The sequence below is a fragment of the Lacerta agilis genome, chromosome 6 (genome assembly GCF_009819535.1).
Source record: "Lacerta agilis isolate rLacAgi1 chromosome 6, rLacAgi1.pri, whole genome shotgun sequence".
NCBI classification, from domain to species: Eukaryota; Metazoa; Chordata; class Lepidosauria; order Squamata; family Lacertidae; genus Lacerta; species Lacerta agilis.
Window position 1 is genome coordinate 50,100,010 of NC_046317.1, and position 14,700 is coordinate 50,114,709.

The 14,700-nt window shown below is 42.1% G+C and overlaps 1 protein-coding gene across 2 annotated transcripts; it reads left to right on the forward strand.

The window, feature by feature from the left end:
- The first annotated feature begins 425 nt into the window (after positions 1 to 425).
- On the forward strand, positions 426 to 11,054 carry ETV7 (ETS variant transcription factor 7). 2 transcript variants are annotated; one of them, XM_033152574.1, is made up of 8 exons: positions 426 to 512; positions 4,304 to 4,427; positions 5,537 to 5,701; positions 6,271 to 6,393; positions 6,975 to 7,208; positions 7,951 to 8,093; positions 9,092 to 9,192; positions 10,195 to 11,054. In XM_033152574.1, exons 1-8 carry the CDS (start codon positions 507 to 509, stop codon positions 10,310 to 10,312), a joined length of 1,014 nt encoding a protein of 337 aa, XP_033008465.1. In that variant the 5' UTR covers positions 426 to 506; the 3' UTR covers positions 10,313 to 11,054. The 2 variants fall into 2 exon arrangements, with proteins under 2 accessions (XP_033008465.1, XP_033008466.1); XM_033152575.1 differs by lacking the exon at positions 4,304 to 4,427.
- The last annotated feature ends 3,646 nt before the right edge of the window (positions 11,055 to 14,700 follow it).

Below are 14,700 nucleotides of genomic sequence, written 5' to 3' on the forward strand. Positions count from 1 at the left end.
GAAACTGATCGATTTGCCTTCTGCAACTAACAACTGCATCGTGACAGCAGCTCTACTGAATTGAGGAGGGAGTGCATAAGCGCTAATCCTTCCCTCGGAACGGTATACTATGTTAGCCTTTAAGGCGCCACGGGACTTTTCCTTCCAGGAAAGCAACGCTCCTGTTTGTCCTTTAAGCGCACTTCTTTCAGAAGCCCGGCTGCTCCCCGCCAGCCTCTTCCTCGCCGCTCGCTGGGCACAAAGAGGCGGGACCAGCTGGCGCACAAGCGGCTGCGGGTGCTCTGCGGACTGAACTCCAGCAACCTTCGGATCCGGCTTCTTTCGTTTTCGTTTCCCGGAAGGGTAGCGCAGTAATTGGAGACCGCCTTTGCTTGCCAAGCAGGGAGGGAGAGAGAGGGAAGGAGGGAGAAGGGGGCGAGGATCGATCAGGGGGCAGAAGACTTGCTTTGCACCCAGAGCGCCCCAGCCCCCGGAACAGCTGCTCCACCTTCCACTTCCCACCTGTAATGCAGGTAAGAGATGCTGGGAGCCCGTGGGATATCCGCTCTGCACTCACCGGACCCCCCTGTACCTCCCCCCCTCTTTCAGTCCTCTGTGTCCCGTCTCCTGCGCCAACTCCGTTTTCTTTCTCTCCTGTCTCTTTTAACGCGCATCCCAAGTTCATCGCACACGTGGTCCCCATCCTTCTTCGCGTCCCGAGCGTCACTCAGGTTGTACCTGAGACCCTCCCACTTTCCACGTTCCTCGTGGACAGTTTCAGCTACCCAAGTCCTCAGATAAAGTTTTCTGAGTTGTTTTTGTTAATTTGCTTATTTCAGGCTGGAGAAACTCTGGAATTCCCCCCTCTCCCTTCCTAGTTCATTTCACAAGAGGGAAGGAAAATAAGCTAATGTTCTAGAAGGAGAAGCATTTTGGCGGAGAAAACTGGAGGGCCAGGGAGGGGGTATAATTAACTTTAAAAGAAACAAAAATGTGTGTTGAAACTTAAACACTTTCTTTTCCTTTTTCCTTGGCTGACAGGCTAAAGCTTTTCGATTGTTTTCACAAGTGACAAAGACAATTTTGGGCTGGAATATGTCATTTGTGAATGTTGTGACTAGGCTGGAAGAGCAAGAGACCATATTTTAAACCCATCATTTATTTTTAGGCAGTGAAGGTTGTACATTTGAATTTCATATATGGGGAAAGCAAAGAGCAACTTGAGCTTGTTCTTGAGGATGTATTGCCAGAAATGGAGAAATAAAGTGTTAGCTGGACAGTCTGATTAATATTCGGTAGCAAGGGGGTGTGTGTGTTTGTTTTTGGCTAATCATTGCTGTTGCCATGCCTGCACAATGTTTAAATTAGACCATTATTTAATTTCCTCCTCTACTTTTCTCTATTTTATTCTGCTTTTTAAAATACTTTAGAAGTGAAGTGTAAAAATGGGTGGGCATCTTTCAGTTTTATTTTCACTGGGTGTTTTAATCTGAAACATTTTTAAACTGTTGTGTAAAGAGTGCCTTAAGTGTGGTTAAGGATAACTGTAACAGCAAATTGTATTGTAGCACCTTCAAGACTTATCAAATGCATTGTGTTTTTTAAACACTTAATTAGATGGATGATAGACTTCAGTTCACAAAAGCTTGTTCAATAATCCGTGTATAAACAATACACAATAAGGTGCTGCTGATTTTTTTTGGGGGGGGCAGATAACAACCAATTAATTCAATTACCTCTTTGCTAATTAAAATAGCTAACAAGCCAATCTATGTGTGTTCAAGTCATTTTTAAAAGACACATAGACTTCAGTCTATTTACTTTGGAATAGACTTCTTAGTGTCAGTGAGAATACACAAGTACTTGAGGATTTGAGACTTAAGTTTCAAATAGTAATATGGTAAAGATTTCATAGAGATATAGGTTAATTACCAGAAATATGGCTTAAAAATAGCTATAGCATATGAGATCTGGCATATCAGCCTCAAGTTAGCTTTTACTAGCCTTCAATTAGTTATCATCTGAAGGCAGCCCTGTTTAGGGAAGCTTTTAATGTTTAACAGACTTTTATTTTAATATTTTGTTGGAAGCTGCCCAGAGTGGCTGGGGAAACCCAGCCAGATGGGTGGGGTATAAATAATAAATTATTTTTATTATTATCAATGTTATAAGATTGCAGCTTTACAATTCTATATGTGAAGAACAAACTTAGTTGGTCTCTAAGGTGCTACTGGAAGGAATTTTTTTTATTTTTTATTTTGTTTTGACTATGGCAGACCATCATGGCTACCTACCTGTAACCAATTCTATATGTGTTTACTTAAAAGTAGTCCCATTGAGTTTGGTGAGTTAAACACACATTGAATCAGGCAACTAGGTCCTGTTTATTTCAGACATGGAATTGCTTTCTTCCATCAAAATCAATAAGATCTAAACTTCCTTAATTTTGTCTGAATCATTGCCTTAAGTTACAAAGTGCTTTGCATTTATTTATATTGCATTTCCCTCTACAACCACCTTGGTATCTATTATTCCCATTTCACAAAAGGTGAAAATTGAAGCTGTGTGTATACACCATATATTTAAAACACACACACACCTGAATCCTGGGAACTGTAGTTCACACCTGGTAGAAGCAGCACCCCATACAAACTAAAGTTCTTAGTATTCTCTGTGGTTTTTTTTGGGGGGGGGGTGGGACTTTAAATTTATGGTTTATACATAGCTTGAAAGAAATTGCCTTGCTCAAAGCCACATGAAAAACACTTTGCATAGATGTATCCTATGCATGGCGACTATTATTGATGAGGGCTATGGTTTCAATGTCTGGATTAAGAGACATATAGCAATTGTGTGACAGCAGTGCTGTAGTCTCTAAACAGATTGAGAAGAGGATAACTCAACACAAAAATGAAATGAATTTCTTCTTCAGATCTGTCTTGCCTAGAATTTGCACTTACAGAAACATCCCTTCTGTGCTTGAAATTTGGTGAATTACTGCCAAAGGGTGAAGATGGCTGTGTACACACCAGAGTGTTAATACACACGTGGGTCCCCCAGATCTGATCCCCCCGCCCCATGGGGTTTTGTGCACTTTCAGCCACATATGAACTCTTTTAGTTGATTTCTGTCCAAGGTTTCCCATCTACATTAGTAGATGGGATGTATTTGCATGGTGTGCTGTTGTCCTCCCCCCCCCCAGTCACTTATTTCCCCACCCTCCTTGAGTTCTGGAAATCCGAGGTTTGTTGTAGGCAGGTATTTGTTTACCTGTGTGTGCCTCCTTTTGAGATTCAAGTTTTCTGATATATCAGACTTGCACAAAACAGTAGTTTTCTTTTAAAAGTGTGTGTCCTTTCCAGCCATGCCAGTAGCTTGCCCTTCCTGAGTACTTCAAACTTGAGGTCCATTATGGGCATGCCTGCAGGTATTGGTTTGCCTATGCACTCACCATTTTATTATTTTTATTTTTAGATGCAAGATATATAGCAGATTTGCACAAAACAGTGGGTTAAATAATAAAAAAATAAAAATGTGTGCCATGTGATATGGGTAACTCTTCACCAGCCTTTCCTGCACTGTATCATGATTGAATGGCAGCAGATTATAATGCAAAAACCATTGCTATTCATAAAGCTCTGCTATCCATTTTTATCTCACCCTCCCTTTGGGGATCAAGGTAGTATTTATGGGGTTATCTCATTTTATCTGCGCAACAAATCAAGGATGTGGAGTAGGCTTGGCGACAGTAAGCAGCCCAAGATCACCCAGTGAGCTGCATGGCTTAAGTCAGAGGTCGGCAACGTGCAGCCCATGGGCCAGATGCAGCCCACGAACACCGTTTTACCGGCCCACGAGCCGCCCCTGAACTGAGCTGCCCGCTTGGTGAGTCCTCCATGCACTGTGCTAAATCAGCGCAGCGCGGCGTGGCGACTCACTGAGCGGCACCAGAAAGTGCATCTGTGCACACGCAGATACAGGAAATCACGTCTGAGCATGCGCAGAAGCAATTTCCAGTGCCGCGGACATGCGCAGACGTGGGTTCCGGCATTGTGCTGTGCCAGCCTGGCCCACGGACAATCTCCATGGGAGTGATCCGGCCCATGGCCGGTAAGCCTTGCCGACCCCTGGCTCAAGTGCATGGCCCTGTCCATCATCCAACAAATGTCCTTCTACACTGCTCTCATCGTCAAGCTGCCATTGGAACAGGTTCGACTTGCTTCTGTATAGCACAGAGTGATATAAATGTTGCAGTGGGGCATGACTCAAACATAGGGAATCCAGTTTGTTCTCCCCATCTTCGGTATGTTTCTCCTTTCTAAAGGGTGAAGTGGCAACTAGTTCTTCAAGTCCCGTGGCAACATCTGCTTTGCCCCTGCAATTCCAGCCCACATCTGTTCCATCCTTACTCTACGAGGGACAAATCTGCACATTACCAGGCTGCCTCAGTGAGTAGAAGAGTCATGATGTAAGGGACCAGTGATCAATACAATAAAAAAAAGCAAGACCTGCAACAAAATGTTGCAGTATGAAGTGCTCCTATTTGGATGTTCCATTTCATTACCTCTCTCACCCGGTCTTCTGCCCCCCTCATAACAGACAGACCACATTCATTGGCCAGTGAGCGTGATCTTTTTGGGGAAAGGGCACCCCACACAGGATTTCCCCTGTAAAGTTTGTACTTCTGCAAATCTTGAGTTCCCCCAAGCCTCCTGATATCTCCCTTTTGCAGATGGATAGTTTCCTTTTTGGCTGCTGATCACTCGCTTCTGATCATCACTTATCATATGTACAAATATTTTTATGGAGCCGACCTGGGTCAGGTGATGCACTGGTCAAACATACCTACTGCCTGCCACATTATTAAAGCATTCCTAGTGTAAATGAAGACAGACGTAACATTTTAAGAGTGGAGGGGTTAGTCTGAAAGCACTCTCAACATATTCTGTGCAAAGGCAACTTCCAACCCAGCTTTTCTTTATACACAACGTCTGTCTTCTTCGCCTATTAAGGCAAAGTGATCTTAAGAGTGTCTTGTGATGTGATTGAGAGAGAAAGCAGAAGGGGCGCTATAGAGTGGGATATACACTCTAACCAACGTTTCATTCAATTTTAGAGATGCAGGAAATAGGAAGCCTATTTAAGTGCATGTCTGAAGCTAGCCTGACTCAGGGTTGTGTATTTTGATGAGATACTTCCAGGCATGGCCAAACTTGGCCCTCCAGATGTTTTGGGACTACAGTTCCCATCATCCCTGGCCACTGGTCCTGTTAGCTAGGGATGATGGGAGTTGTAGTCCCAAAACATCTGGAGGGCCAAGTTTGGCCATGCCTGCTTATACAATGAGAATGCAGAATTGATTATTTGATGCAAAATTCAGTATTATAAGGACCTCACCCTTAGTTTTCTAAAAAGCTATTTCCTAGCCCACATGGCTGTGAATATAGACTTGAAAATGTATAAGAACTACGTGGGGAAATCTCAGAAGCTGGTTGGTGGGGGGAGGGGAGCATTGCCTTGTTATTTTAATTTAAATATCAGTCTCCTTTGGTTACAGGAATCCAGCCCTCTCTGTGGAGCAAAGATGATGTGAGTCACTGGCTGAGATGGGCTGAAAAAGAATATTCACTCAGGGAAACAGATGAAAGCAAGTTTGAAATGAACGGGAAAGCTCTGTGTATTCTCACCAAGGAAGATTTCAGATTGCGGGCTCCTAACTCAGGTTAGAGATGTTTCCCCTAATAACTCAAGGGAAATGAAGGATTTCTTACAGGGAAAGAGAATTAGAAAGGCTTGGATGTAGGTATAACACTAAAGGGAACATGTGGAAATAATGTACAAAGTCTTTGCACTCAAAAGGTGACAACATCCAAGGGCAGGAGTAAAATCATTTTGATTAGGTCAAATACTTTGTTGAGTTTAATGGTGGATCTCAGTTTCTCAGGTACTCAGTAAACTCAGCATCTGGCTCCCAAAGCAAGATGGAAATTCCTGACTGACAAGGATGTCTCTTGAGATGAGTTGACCTCTCCAAATGTGGACTCTCCTTCCTTGGGGGTGTTTAAACAGAGGTTGGATGGCCACCTGTCAGGGATGCTTTAGTTGAGATTCCTGCATTGCAGGGGGATGGACTAGATGACTCTTGGGGTCCCTTCCAACTCTACAATTCTATGAAAATGGTGCCTAGGCTTTCACAACATATACCCCCAAACTGCCATTAATGTTATTTTTTTGGGGGGGATATACATACCGTAATGTGGGATTGGTCTTTCTCTATTTCTTTTCCCACAGGAGATGTTTTGTATGAATTGCTTCAATATATTAAGACAAAGAGGCGAGCCCTTATTTCTAGCCCTTTCTTTAACTCTGCCCTTCGGGATGCAGAACACACACAGGCTCAGAGTGCTCCAGAAGGTGAGTGCTATGGAGTTGTGGATTAATCTTGGTAAATTACCCTTGGCTGGTACTCCAGCAGCCTTGGATTCAAATCTTGGAGTCTTACATGCTAGGAGGCAGAATCTAGACCTTAAAGGTGGGAAGGGACAAGGCTTAGAGAACCTTGATCAGCAAAGTGAAGGTTCAAGTATAACCCCTGATAGCTCCAGTTAAAAAGGTCTCAGCCAGTGGGACACAGCACGAAAGGAAAAGGAGATGGGGAGGAAGGAGGAAAACCAGAAAACTTAAACACCAGTTCTTAAGAGTTCTAAAGCTTAGCTCTCTAACCGCAGGACTGATAGCCTGGTGCAACGATGCCAGGATATTGGATCCAAATAAAATAAACTGCTTCCTTCAGTTTTCTTCTATTCTGAGATAATCTTTGGGATTCTTCCCATAGGTGCCAAAGTCCATGCTAGACACATAGTGCTAGGAAATAACTTTAGCCAGTTAGTCTGTCATAGTTGCTTTGGGTCCTGGGCTTACTCTTTGTTATAAGTTCATTTCATAGTATTAAAGTGACTGAGAATATACTGAATGAAGCCCTGGTCTCCTCACAGGCATGAGATGTAAATTAGATGGTCTCTCAGCTGATGGCCATTCACACCCAAAAGAAAGGTTGATCATCCCTACAAGTCATCCAAGCCATGCAGACCAGACTAGATCTCCAACCAAGATCTTCTACAGCCCTGGGTCCATCAGTCTCTCTGATCATAATTTGGGGATCAATTACAGGGGAGATATTATTTGCTCGTTTCCTGGGACACCAGCTCCAGTCAGTGGTAAAATTGCAGGTAAGCATGAATTTTCTGCGTTCCTTAGCTCTGTTGTCATAAATCAGATTATATTTGTAATTTCTGTGGCACCTTTTCTACGCTTTGATTTTTTTATTATTATAGACTGTGTTTCAAACAAAATGTTTCCCAAAGTGGTTTACAAAAATATACGCAAATAAAACACATGAATTTTTTTTAATATGGGGAGTAGCAGCACTTTCAAAGGCAAATATGGGGGTGGGGTGGCTGGTGGAAGAGGGGATGCTTCATCCTCTTCCCTCGCCCTGTTTTCAATATCACTGTGAATATCTCCTCAGGGCCACACTCTCAAACTGGAAGGTTAAGCAAAGGGAAACACAGCCAGCGGACATTTTCAGAGGATAATTGGTGGGAGAGCTCAAGCACACATCCTACCAGCTTGCTGTTTCTCTCCTATAAAAGCTTTATTTGTTCCTGGATTACCTCAGCAAACACTGCTATGGGAACCTGTGTTTTGCTGAGGTTACATTTACAGTAGTTCCTCGCTTAGCTGCAGGCTGCACAGGGGTAAATGCTGAACTTTTCACCCACTGAGACGAACTATCGGGCACAAAATTGCAGCGTGGTAGTCCTGCTCTTCCTCACATCATTGGTCACTTATTTGTGGTAGCTTGGAAATGCACCCTCACCTAAATGATGATACAGAATTGCCCAGTAAAGATGTTAACTTGTGTCATCCTAGCTGATTGAACCACAACCCTCTTTTTCTGCTATACTACAGACTGCAGGTTACTTTGGGATTATGTCTACCAGCTCCTCTGTGACAGCCGATACGAAGCATTTATCAAATGGGAAGATAAAGAGGCCAAAATATTTCGCGTTGTTGACCCCAACGGACTAGCCAGGCTCTGGGGTAATCACAAGGTACCCAGTAAGCTTCTCATGTGGAATTACGTAGATGCAGATTTTTATTTTAATAAAAGTTGTTTGGGCCATCCCTAATCCTGGTGAAACATCTGAACAGAAGGGATACTTCCAGGTTTAAAAACCCAACTAATAAAAATAATGTACAGTATAAATGTTATTATTGAAGCTGCCTTTAGGGTGCATTGTGTGAGCAGGCATATGGGGATATCAGATCTGCTGGTTGGTAAGAGCTCCTAGCTGACAGATCCATACCCATGTAAGTACCCCTAGAGTACTTACTCATGAGGGGATCCATTGATTTAGGCACAATGATCAGGCCAATTTTTTTACTGGAAAAGTTGGAATATTGTCTTAGATTTAAAAAGTGGGTAAATTTATTTTACACTGCCTTGGAGTTTCCACGTTGCCATCAACAACTATTTTTCTTGAAATAAAGTCCATTGTCTAAAGATCTCAGCAGGTGTCCTGTTCAAGCAGTAAACATGGTTTACCAGGTTATTCTATTCTAAATTCTTAGCAACAATCTAAAAGGGATTGCAAGAGGGAGCTTGGTGAGAGAGCACTAAAATTCTAAGTGCAATCTGTTTTAACGCTTGCTAAAAGGACTCAGGTTGCAGGAATGGGAAAGAGCTGCTCCTGATATGATGATGAACCACAACCAATTGGAATAGAAATCACTGGGCTAAATGTACTACTGATGTACACTAAGGCAGCTGTTTGTTTTTGTTTTTTAAAATCTTATTAACTCACACTTTCAAATGAAGTTGCTCAAACCATTCGTCGCTCAACTCTGTTTAAAACAGCATCTGTTGCAATTTACTGTATTAAGTTTGGAATTGAGTGTTCAAGTGTTTGGAATTGAGTGACCACTGAACTACGATTCTGCAGGAAGATCCTATGGTGCTATTTAGCTATCCGAGCCTAAATTATTCCTATTGCAGTCAAAGAAAATCAACTGTCAGTTGAACAAAACCCATAATCTTTTGAATCTACAGAACCGTAGGAACATGACGTATGAGAAAATGTCAAGAGCTTTGAGACATTACTATAAACTGAACATCATCAAAAAGGAACCTGGGCAGAAACTCTTATTCCGGTAAGAAAATAAGAGTTCAACCTGTAAAGTGAGCTCACTGGGGAGTTACTGCAAGAGAACTGCACATTAGCAGGGTAGGTACTGTTTGCTGCATAGAAAGTGCTCTGCTCTCTAGTGGAGAAGGATGATAGAGGCAACTTGGTTGTGTCCCACCTGCATCAGAGAGATGTTGTGCACCACAGTGCAGATCTACTCAGCTAAAAGGTATGAAACCTTTTGAAAATTTGTTTTACTCAGTTAAGGGACTTTTCCTTGGTGGCAAGGAACTCTTGAGACAGCAGGGTTTGAGCCAAGGACCTTCACCCAAAGGATGAGCCCCTTAGTCAGCATGGAATCCTGTATGTCAGGCATGTCCAACAGTAGATTGCAATCTACTGGTAGATCATTAGACATTTGTGGTAGATCACTGGCTCTTCCCAAAGAAGTTCAAGAACTTTGGCTTCCCTAAAAAAAGCTCAAAAACTTAGACCTGAACCCCAAAAAGGGCTTTCCTTCCTAAAAAGAAAGCTCAAGAACTTTGACCTGAACCCTTAAAAAACGGGGGTAGATCACTGCCAGTTTTTAACTCTGTGAGTAGATCTCAGTCTCTTGGGAGTTGGCCACCCCTGCTGTATGTGATGCTGAGATGCAGACCAAGCTGCATGTGACTTCAAGCAAGCATGCTTACTCTGGCCATTTTTATTTTACAGAAAAAATCAGCTATGGGGCTCAAACCTACAGTGTGCTTCCAATCCAAACTGGGGACCCATACCAGTTTTATGCTGTTTTCAGAAGACTGCTGGTGTTGGTCCTTAAACTGGATTGGAAGCATGTTCTGGATCTGGTCCATAACCACTGATTTTTCTACAAAATGGCTAAGTTAAGCTTGTTTCCTGGGACACTTTAATGTGTCATTTGGCCCAATGACTGTACCTTAAAGAGTGGGGTTGGAAGTGGGCTTGGGAACCAAATGGGAATATGGATTAACTCAAAGTGTGCATGTTTGTTTCTTTAAAATTCCAGATTCCTGAAAACTCCTGGAGAGAGAAAACCTGACAAGTCTAGTGAATTTGAGCAGCTGGACAATGAAGAGCAGGAAGGAGAGGACTGGAAAGAAGATGTGCTGGAAATATCACCATAGAACATTAGCCAAGCCACAGAAGCACTTAGAGGCTGCGTTGTGCAATGGAAAAGCTTTAAATGACTGGACGATGTGAAATGATGTTTCGGAGCTTGTGTATCCTGTTGCTTCCTACAGTTCATATTAATCCACTGGACCTCTGCTGCCTTAGAATCAGACCATCAGCTTTTAATCTACTGCTGAACTGTAAGCAAACTCTGTGCTTATATAGCAGTCAGCATTTCTGTTTGAAAATGGCAGTGCTCTGAATCACATATCTATAGCCACTGCCCATCTTGTTGCTGGGTGATTTGTAAGCCACTCTTTCATAGACCAGCCTCTTAAGATCTATAGATCCATAACCCCATAATTCTGCTATTTTTTTGATTGTGTGTGTGTGTGTGTGAACGCTCTCTCTACATTTTATAAAAGTGTGATGGTTTTGCCCATCTACTACAGCATCTCAGATGCTCATGGGAAGCCCAAAACAGGACCTGAGTGCAACAGCATTCTCTCCACTTCAGATTCTCTGCAACTAGAACAAGACAACTTGCTTGGCCAATATACAAACACTACATAAGCTGATTGGGACCATTAGAGTTTAAATATTTTCACATATTTGGTTAAACCATTTGAGTAGCAACAATTGGCCTCTCTAAAGTGGAACATCCTGAAATTGCAAAACCAGCTCCTCAAACTTTTTAGAGTGGCCCTTAGATGTTTTCAGTGTAGACCAGGGGTCAGCAAACTTTTTCAGCAGGGGGCTGGTCCACTGTCCCTCAGACCTTGTGCCGGGCCGGATTATTTTGGGAAAGAAAAAAAAATGAACAAATTCCTGTGCCTCACAAATAACCCAGAGATGCATTTTAAATAAAAGGACACATGCTACTCATGTAAAAACATGCTGATTCTTGGACCGTCCGCGGGCTGGATTTAGGTGATTGGGCTGGATCCGTCCCCTGGGCCTTGGTTTGCCTACCCTGGTGTAGACAGTGCCAGCTGAATCATAGAATTGTAAGTTGGTACCCAGAGGGTCATTGTCCACCCCCCTGCAATGCAGGAATCCTGCCCACAGCTGTCCCTAGATGGGCTCGATTCACCAACTTTCTGGTTAATAGCCAGACACGCTGATCCATTGCACCACCTGAGGGTGCAAAAATTTGAAGCCAATTTACCAATGACCCCGTCTAATTTAGATTGAAATCCAGATAACGGTGATTTTGACAATATATTATTTCACAAATTGTTTTCTTCTTTAGCTTTGACATTGCTATTCTAATTTTCTGTTTGCTTTTTTACAAATGGGAAGTGGAGTCTGAGAGATAAAATAAAGGTACTCTTTTAGCATAAGCACAACTTTCCTCCCAGCTGCACAAGTATAGAACACCATCCTTCCATTACTGTGCTATGGTAGGAAGAATCAAGTCAGTCTCCCAGACACATTAATAGCAAACTCTGAGCCTTTTGCTTGCAATTCTTTCTCTTTGAAGTGCTTTCTTTTGCTTTTCTCTTAACACTATCAAATAATTTAATTTCCAAACCAGGTGGTTTTCATTTCACAGTTGCTGATAATAACTATATTGAAATCTGATCTGGCTCTGGTTGCATGCTACTATTCCTGCAAAACAATTAGTGGCCCTGGATGAGAATGCACATTCATTGCTGCATCGAAAGATGCATACAGCTAGTTCAGTAAGGTCTAGATGAGCTCTGCAGTGTGAATGCAGGTGCTCATCTGAAGCAGTGATGGCATTAGTTAATTTTAGACTCTGGACCTATTGGTCCTACAGCCCCTCCTCCTCTTGGATGGTAGTGTTTATTGCTTCATTTTCTTCAAATTCTGGTAAGGCACCCTCCCTTGGGTTGCCTTTGGGTGGCCTTCCTGCTCATTCTGCCCAGCTGGGTCCTGAACATACACCCCAAAGGAACTGATCTGAATGTACATTACTTTCATGCATGCAATCTTGCTTCTCTTTGATTTATTTAGGTGAAGGGAGTGGCACTCCAAACTGCAGGGCAAGCCACACTTGGGGTGGCGGGACGATGACCCAAAGTCTATGCAAAGTTCTAGGAAGGAGTAGGATCCTGATACGGCTAACTACTCCACGCTGGTTATGTGGGGGTGACTGTACCCTTGTTAAATTAGTGGCTTGTGTCCAGTGCAAAATAAATGAAATGTGACACAGTGGTTGGGGCAACCCAGTCAGATGGGCAGTGTACAAATAGTAAGTTATTATTATTACTGGGGAAGAAGGGAGCCCAGAAAGAGCTGCTGATTTCTTATTATGTTGCTGCCCTGTGTATGACTTTAGGAAGATGCCACAGATCCAGTGCTACTACTCTTCTAATGTTTGTTTTGGGATTAATACCTCAGACCACAGAACCTCACATGCTGCAGCAGGATCTCTGCATACCTATTAAGCAGAATTGCATGGTATGTTAAGTAGAGGGTGGAGGACAATGTGGGAATGAAGCTTAAAAGGGAACCAGAATCTGGATGGATTTGAAAAGTGCAGGGCTGGATGAAAGCTCATTTTGCATTTGAATTCTAGTGATTCTTATCTTGAATTAAATACAGCCTTGTGCTAAAGTGTGCACTTAAAGAGCTCTGTTGCAGCAGAAAGATTGTTGCACTGATACCTAATGAGGATATTGACTTTGTTTTTCAAAATAGATGGCACTATAAAATAAAACAAACAGGAAGCATGAATCAAAGGATTTGTTGAGTTTGTGAATAACACATTTTAAGCATGCAAGCCGATTCACCATTCATAGATAGAGGAATTTTGTTGTTGTTGCAATGTTCCAGTTTTACAGATGGGAATCTGAAGCTGGAAGGCAATGACTTATGAGAGCTAATGAGCAAAAACTCCTGAGTCCCAAGTTTGGTTCACTATTCAGTGGACTACACTAGCTTGCTCAACAATGAAGTAGTTAACAGCAAATAAAAAAATACATTGCTATATGCACTTTCATAATCAGTGTTGTTCAAATACCATACCAAGCTGCACTTGGTGCTATATAATTACTATTATTTACTACTATTATGCAGCAAAGCATCTGAAGCTGATGCTAAGTAGTGAAAACTTCTGTCCACTTGACAATGATGGGGAACACACAGGAAACCATACAGAGGGGTAAACCTTGTCAACATTGAATGTTTCTGCATGTGCTAACTTGCACATCACATTTTCCTTAAAACACATGACCTGTTTTCCTTAAAATGAATGAACCGTTTGCACAGCTTAGAGGCATTCTACACACTCTATAATACAGAAATATGTGTGGACTCTTCAGAAATATAAGTCGATCCAATTAAAAGATATTACCTTGCATTTTCACTTTAACTGATGTAACTATGACTTCTCAGACATTTATTTCTTCTGCCAATTATTCCCTCAGGAACAGTTAAAGGGGATGGAAGATAAGGAAATATAAGTCCAACAGAGCAAAACCACAAAGTTTGTGTGGCACCAAGCTGCAAGAGAGGCAGGCTCTTGGACACAATCTTTCAAACTCCGAATTCCAAAAGTGTCTCTTGTAAACTTTATTTTATTATATAATCTATATTCCATTATACCTTGTGAAATTGCAAACCACATGAACAAGGTCATGCCGCAGTATTTTATAAAATGGATATACACCCATATACAGTAGTTTAAGTACATGATTAGATGACAAATTCATCTACTAGGCTCTTGTAGGTATTAGTTATCCATACCTGTTTTATATATACTATCCATCAATGCTAGGCTTTAATATATTTGTGTGTTATAGACTTGGAGGGGTAGGTATCAGAACAGCTACTGATGGATCAAAAAATAAAACAAAGCAGCAGGAATTCGTCACCCCGATTCAACTTGTGCCTCAAGCTGACACCTCATGTCTGAGACCGATGTGATGCAGCTCTTTCTGAATTGTTCCACTCCAGGCTACTGGCGTGGGCTTTAAAATTTGAATGCTGCTGCTCTCTACACCCCAAATTCCCTTGCTCATGAGGAAACAAACTTCAGTTTCCCAGCATGCTATTCTGAAAAAAATGAGGCAGCAATCAGATGGTGGACACCCTGCAATCCAGTTGCTCCTATAACTTCGCTGGAATCCATTAGCTGCAGTCAAAGTCTTATGCTCAGTGCAAACTATTGCATGTTAAAAACAAAGCATGTCCAAACTCTTACTATACCCCTAGATTGCAGGAGGAATTCAACCTCATACTAAGGCAATTGTTTCATCACCAGGGCAAGCATTTCACCTTCTCAGGAGGAATGATACCCTACCCCCTGGCTCTGGTATTTAGTTATTTCTTCTCAATTGCTGAGCAGGAGTGCAGTTCCAAATGATGCATGAGTGATTAGACTGTAAGTGATTACAAATAATGATAAATAGTAATCAGACTTGAAGTCAACAGC

Bases quoted from the DNA above. Each gene is read 5' to 3' on its own strand.
- ETV7 (XM_033152574.1), top strand. The intron at 6,394-6,974 runs GTGAGTGCTATG...GTCTCCTCACAG, and splicing joins GGCTCAGAGTGCTCCAGAAG to GCATGAGATGTAAATTAGAT. The intron at 8,094-9,091 runs GTACCCAGTAAG...TTGAATCTACAG, and splicing joins GGCTCTGGGGTAATCACAAG to AACCGTAGGAACATGACGTA.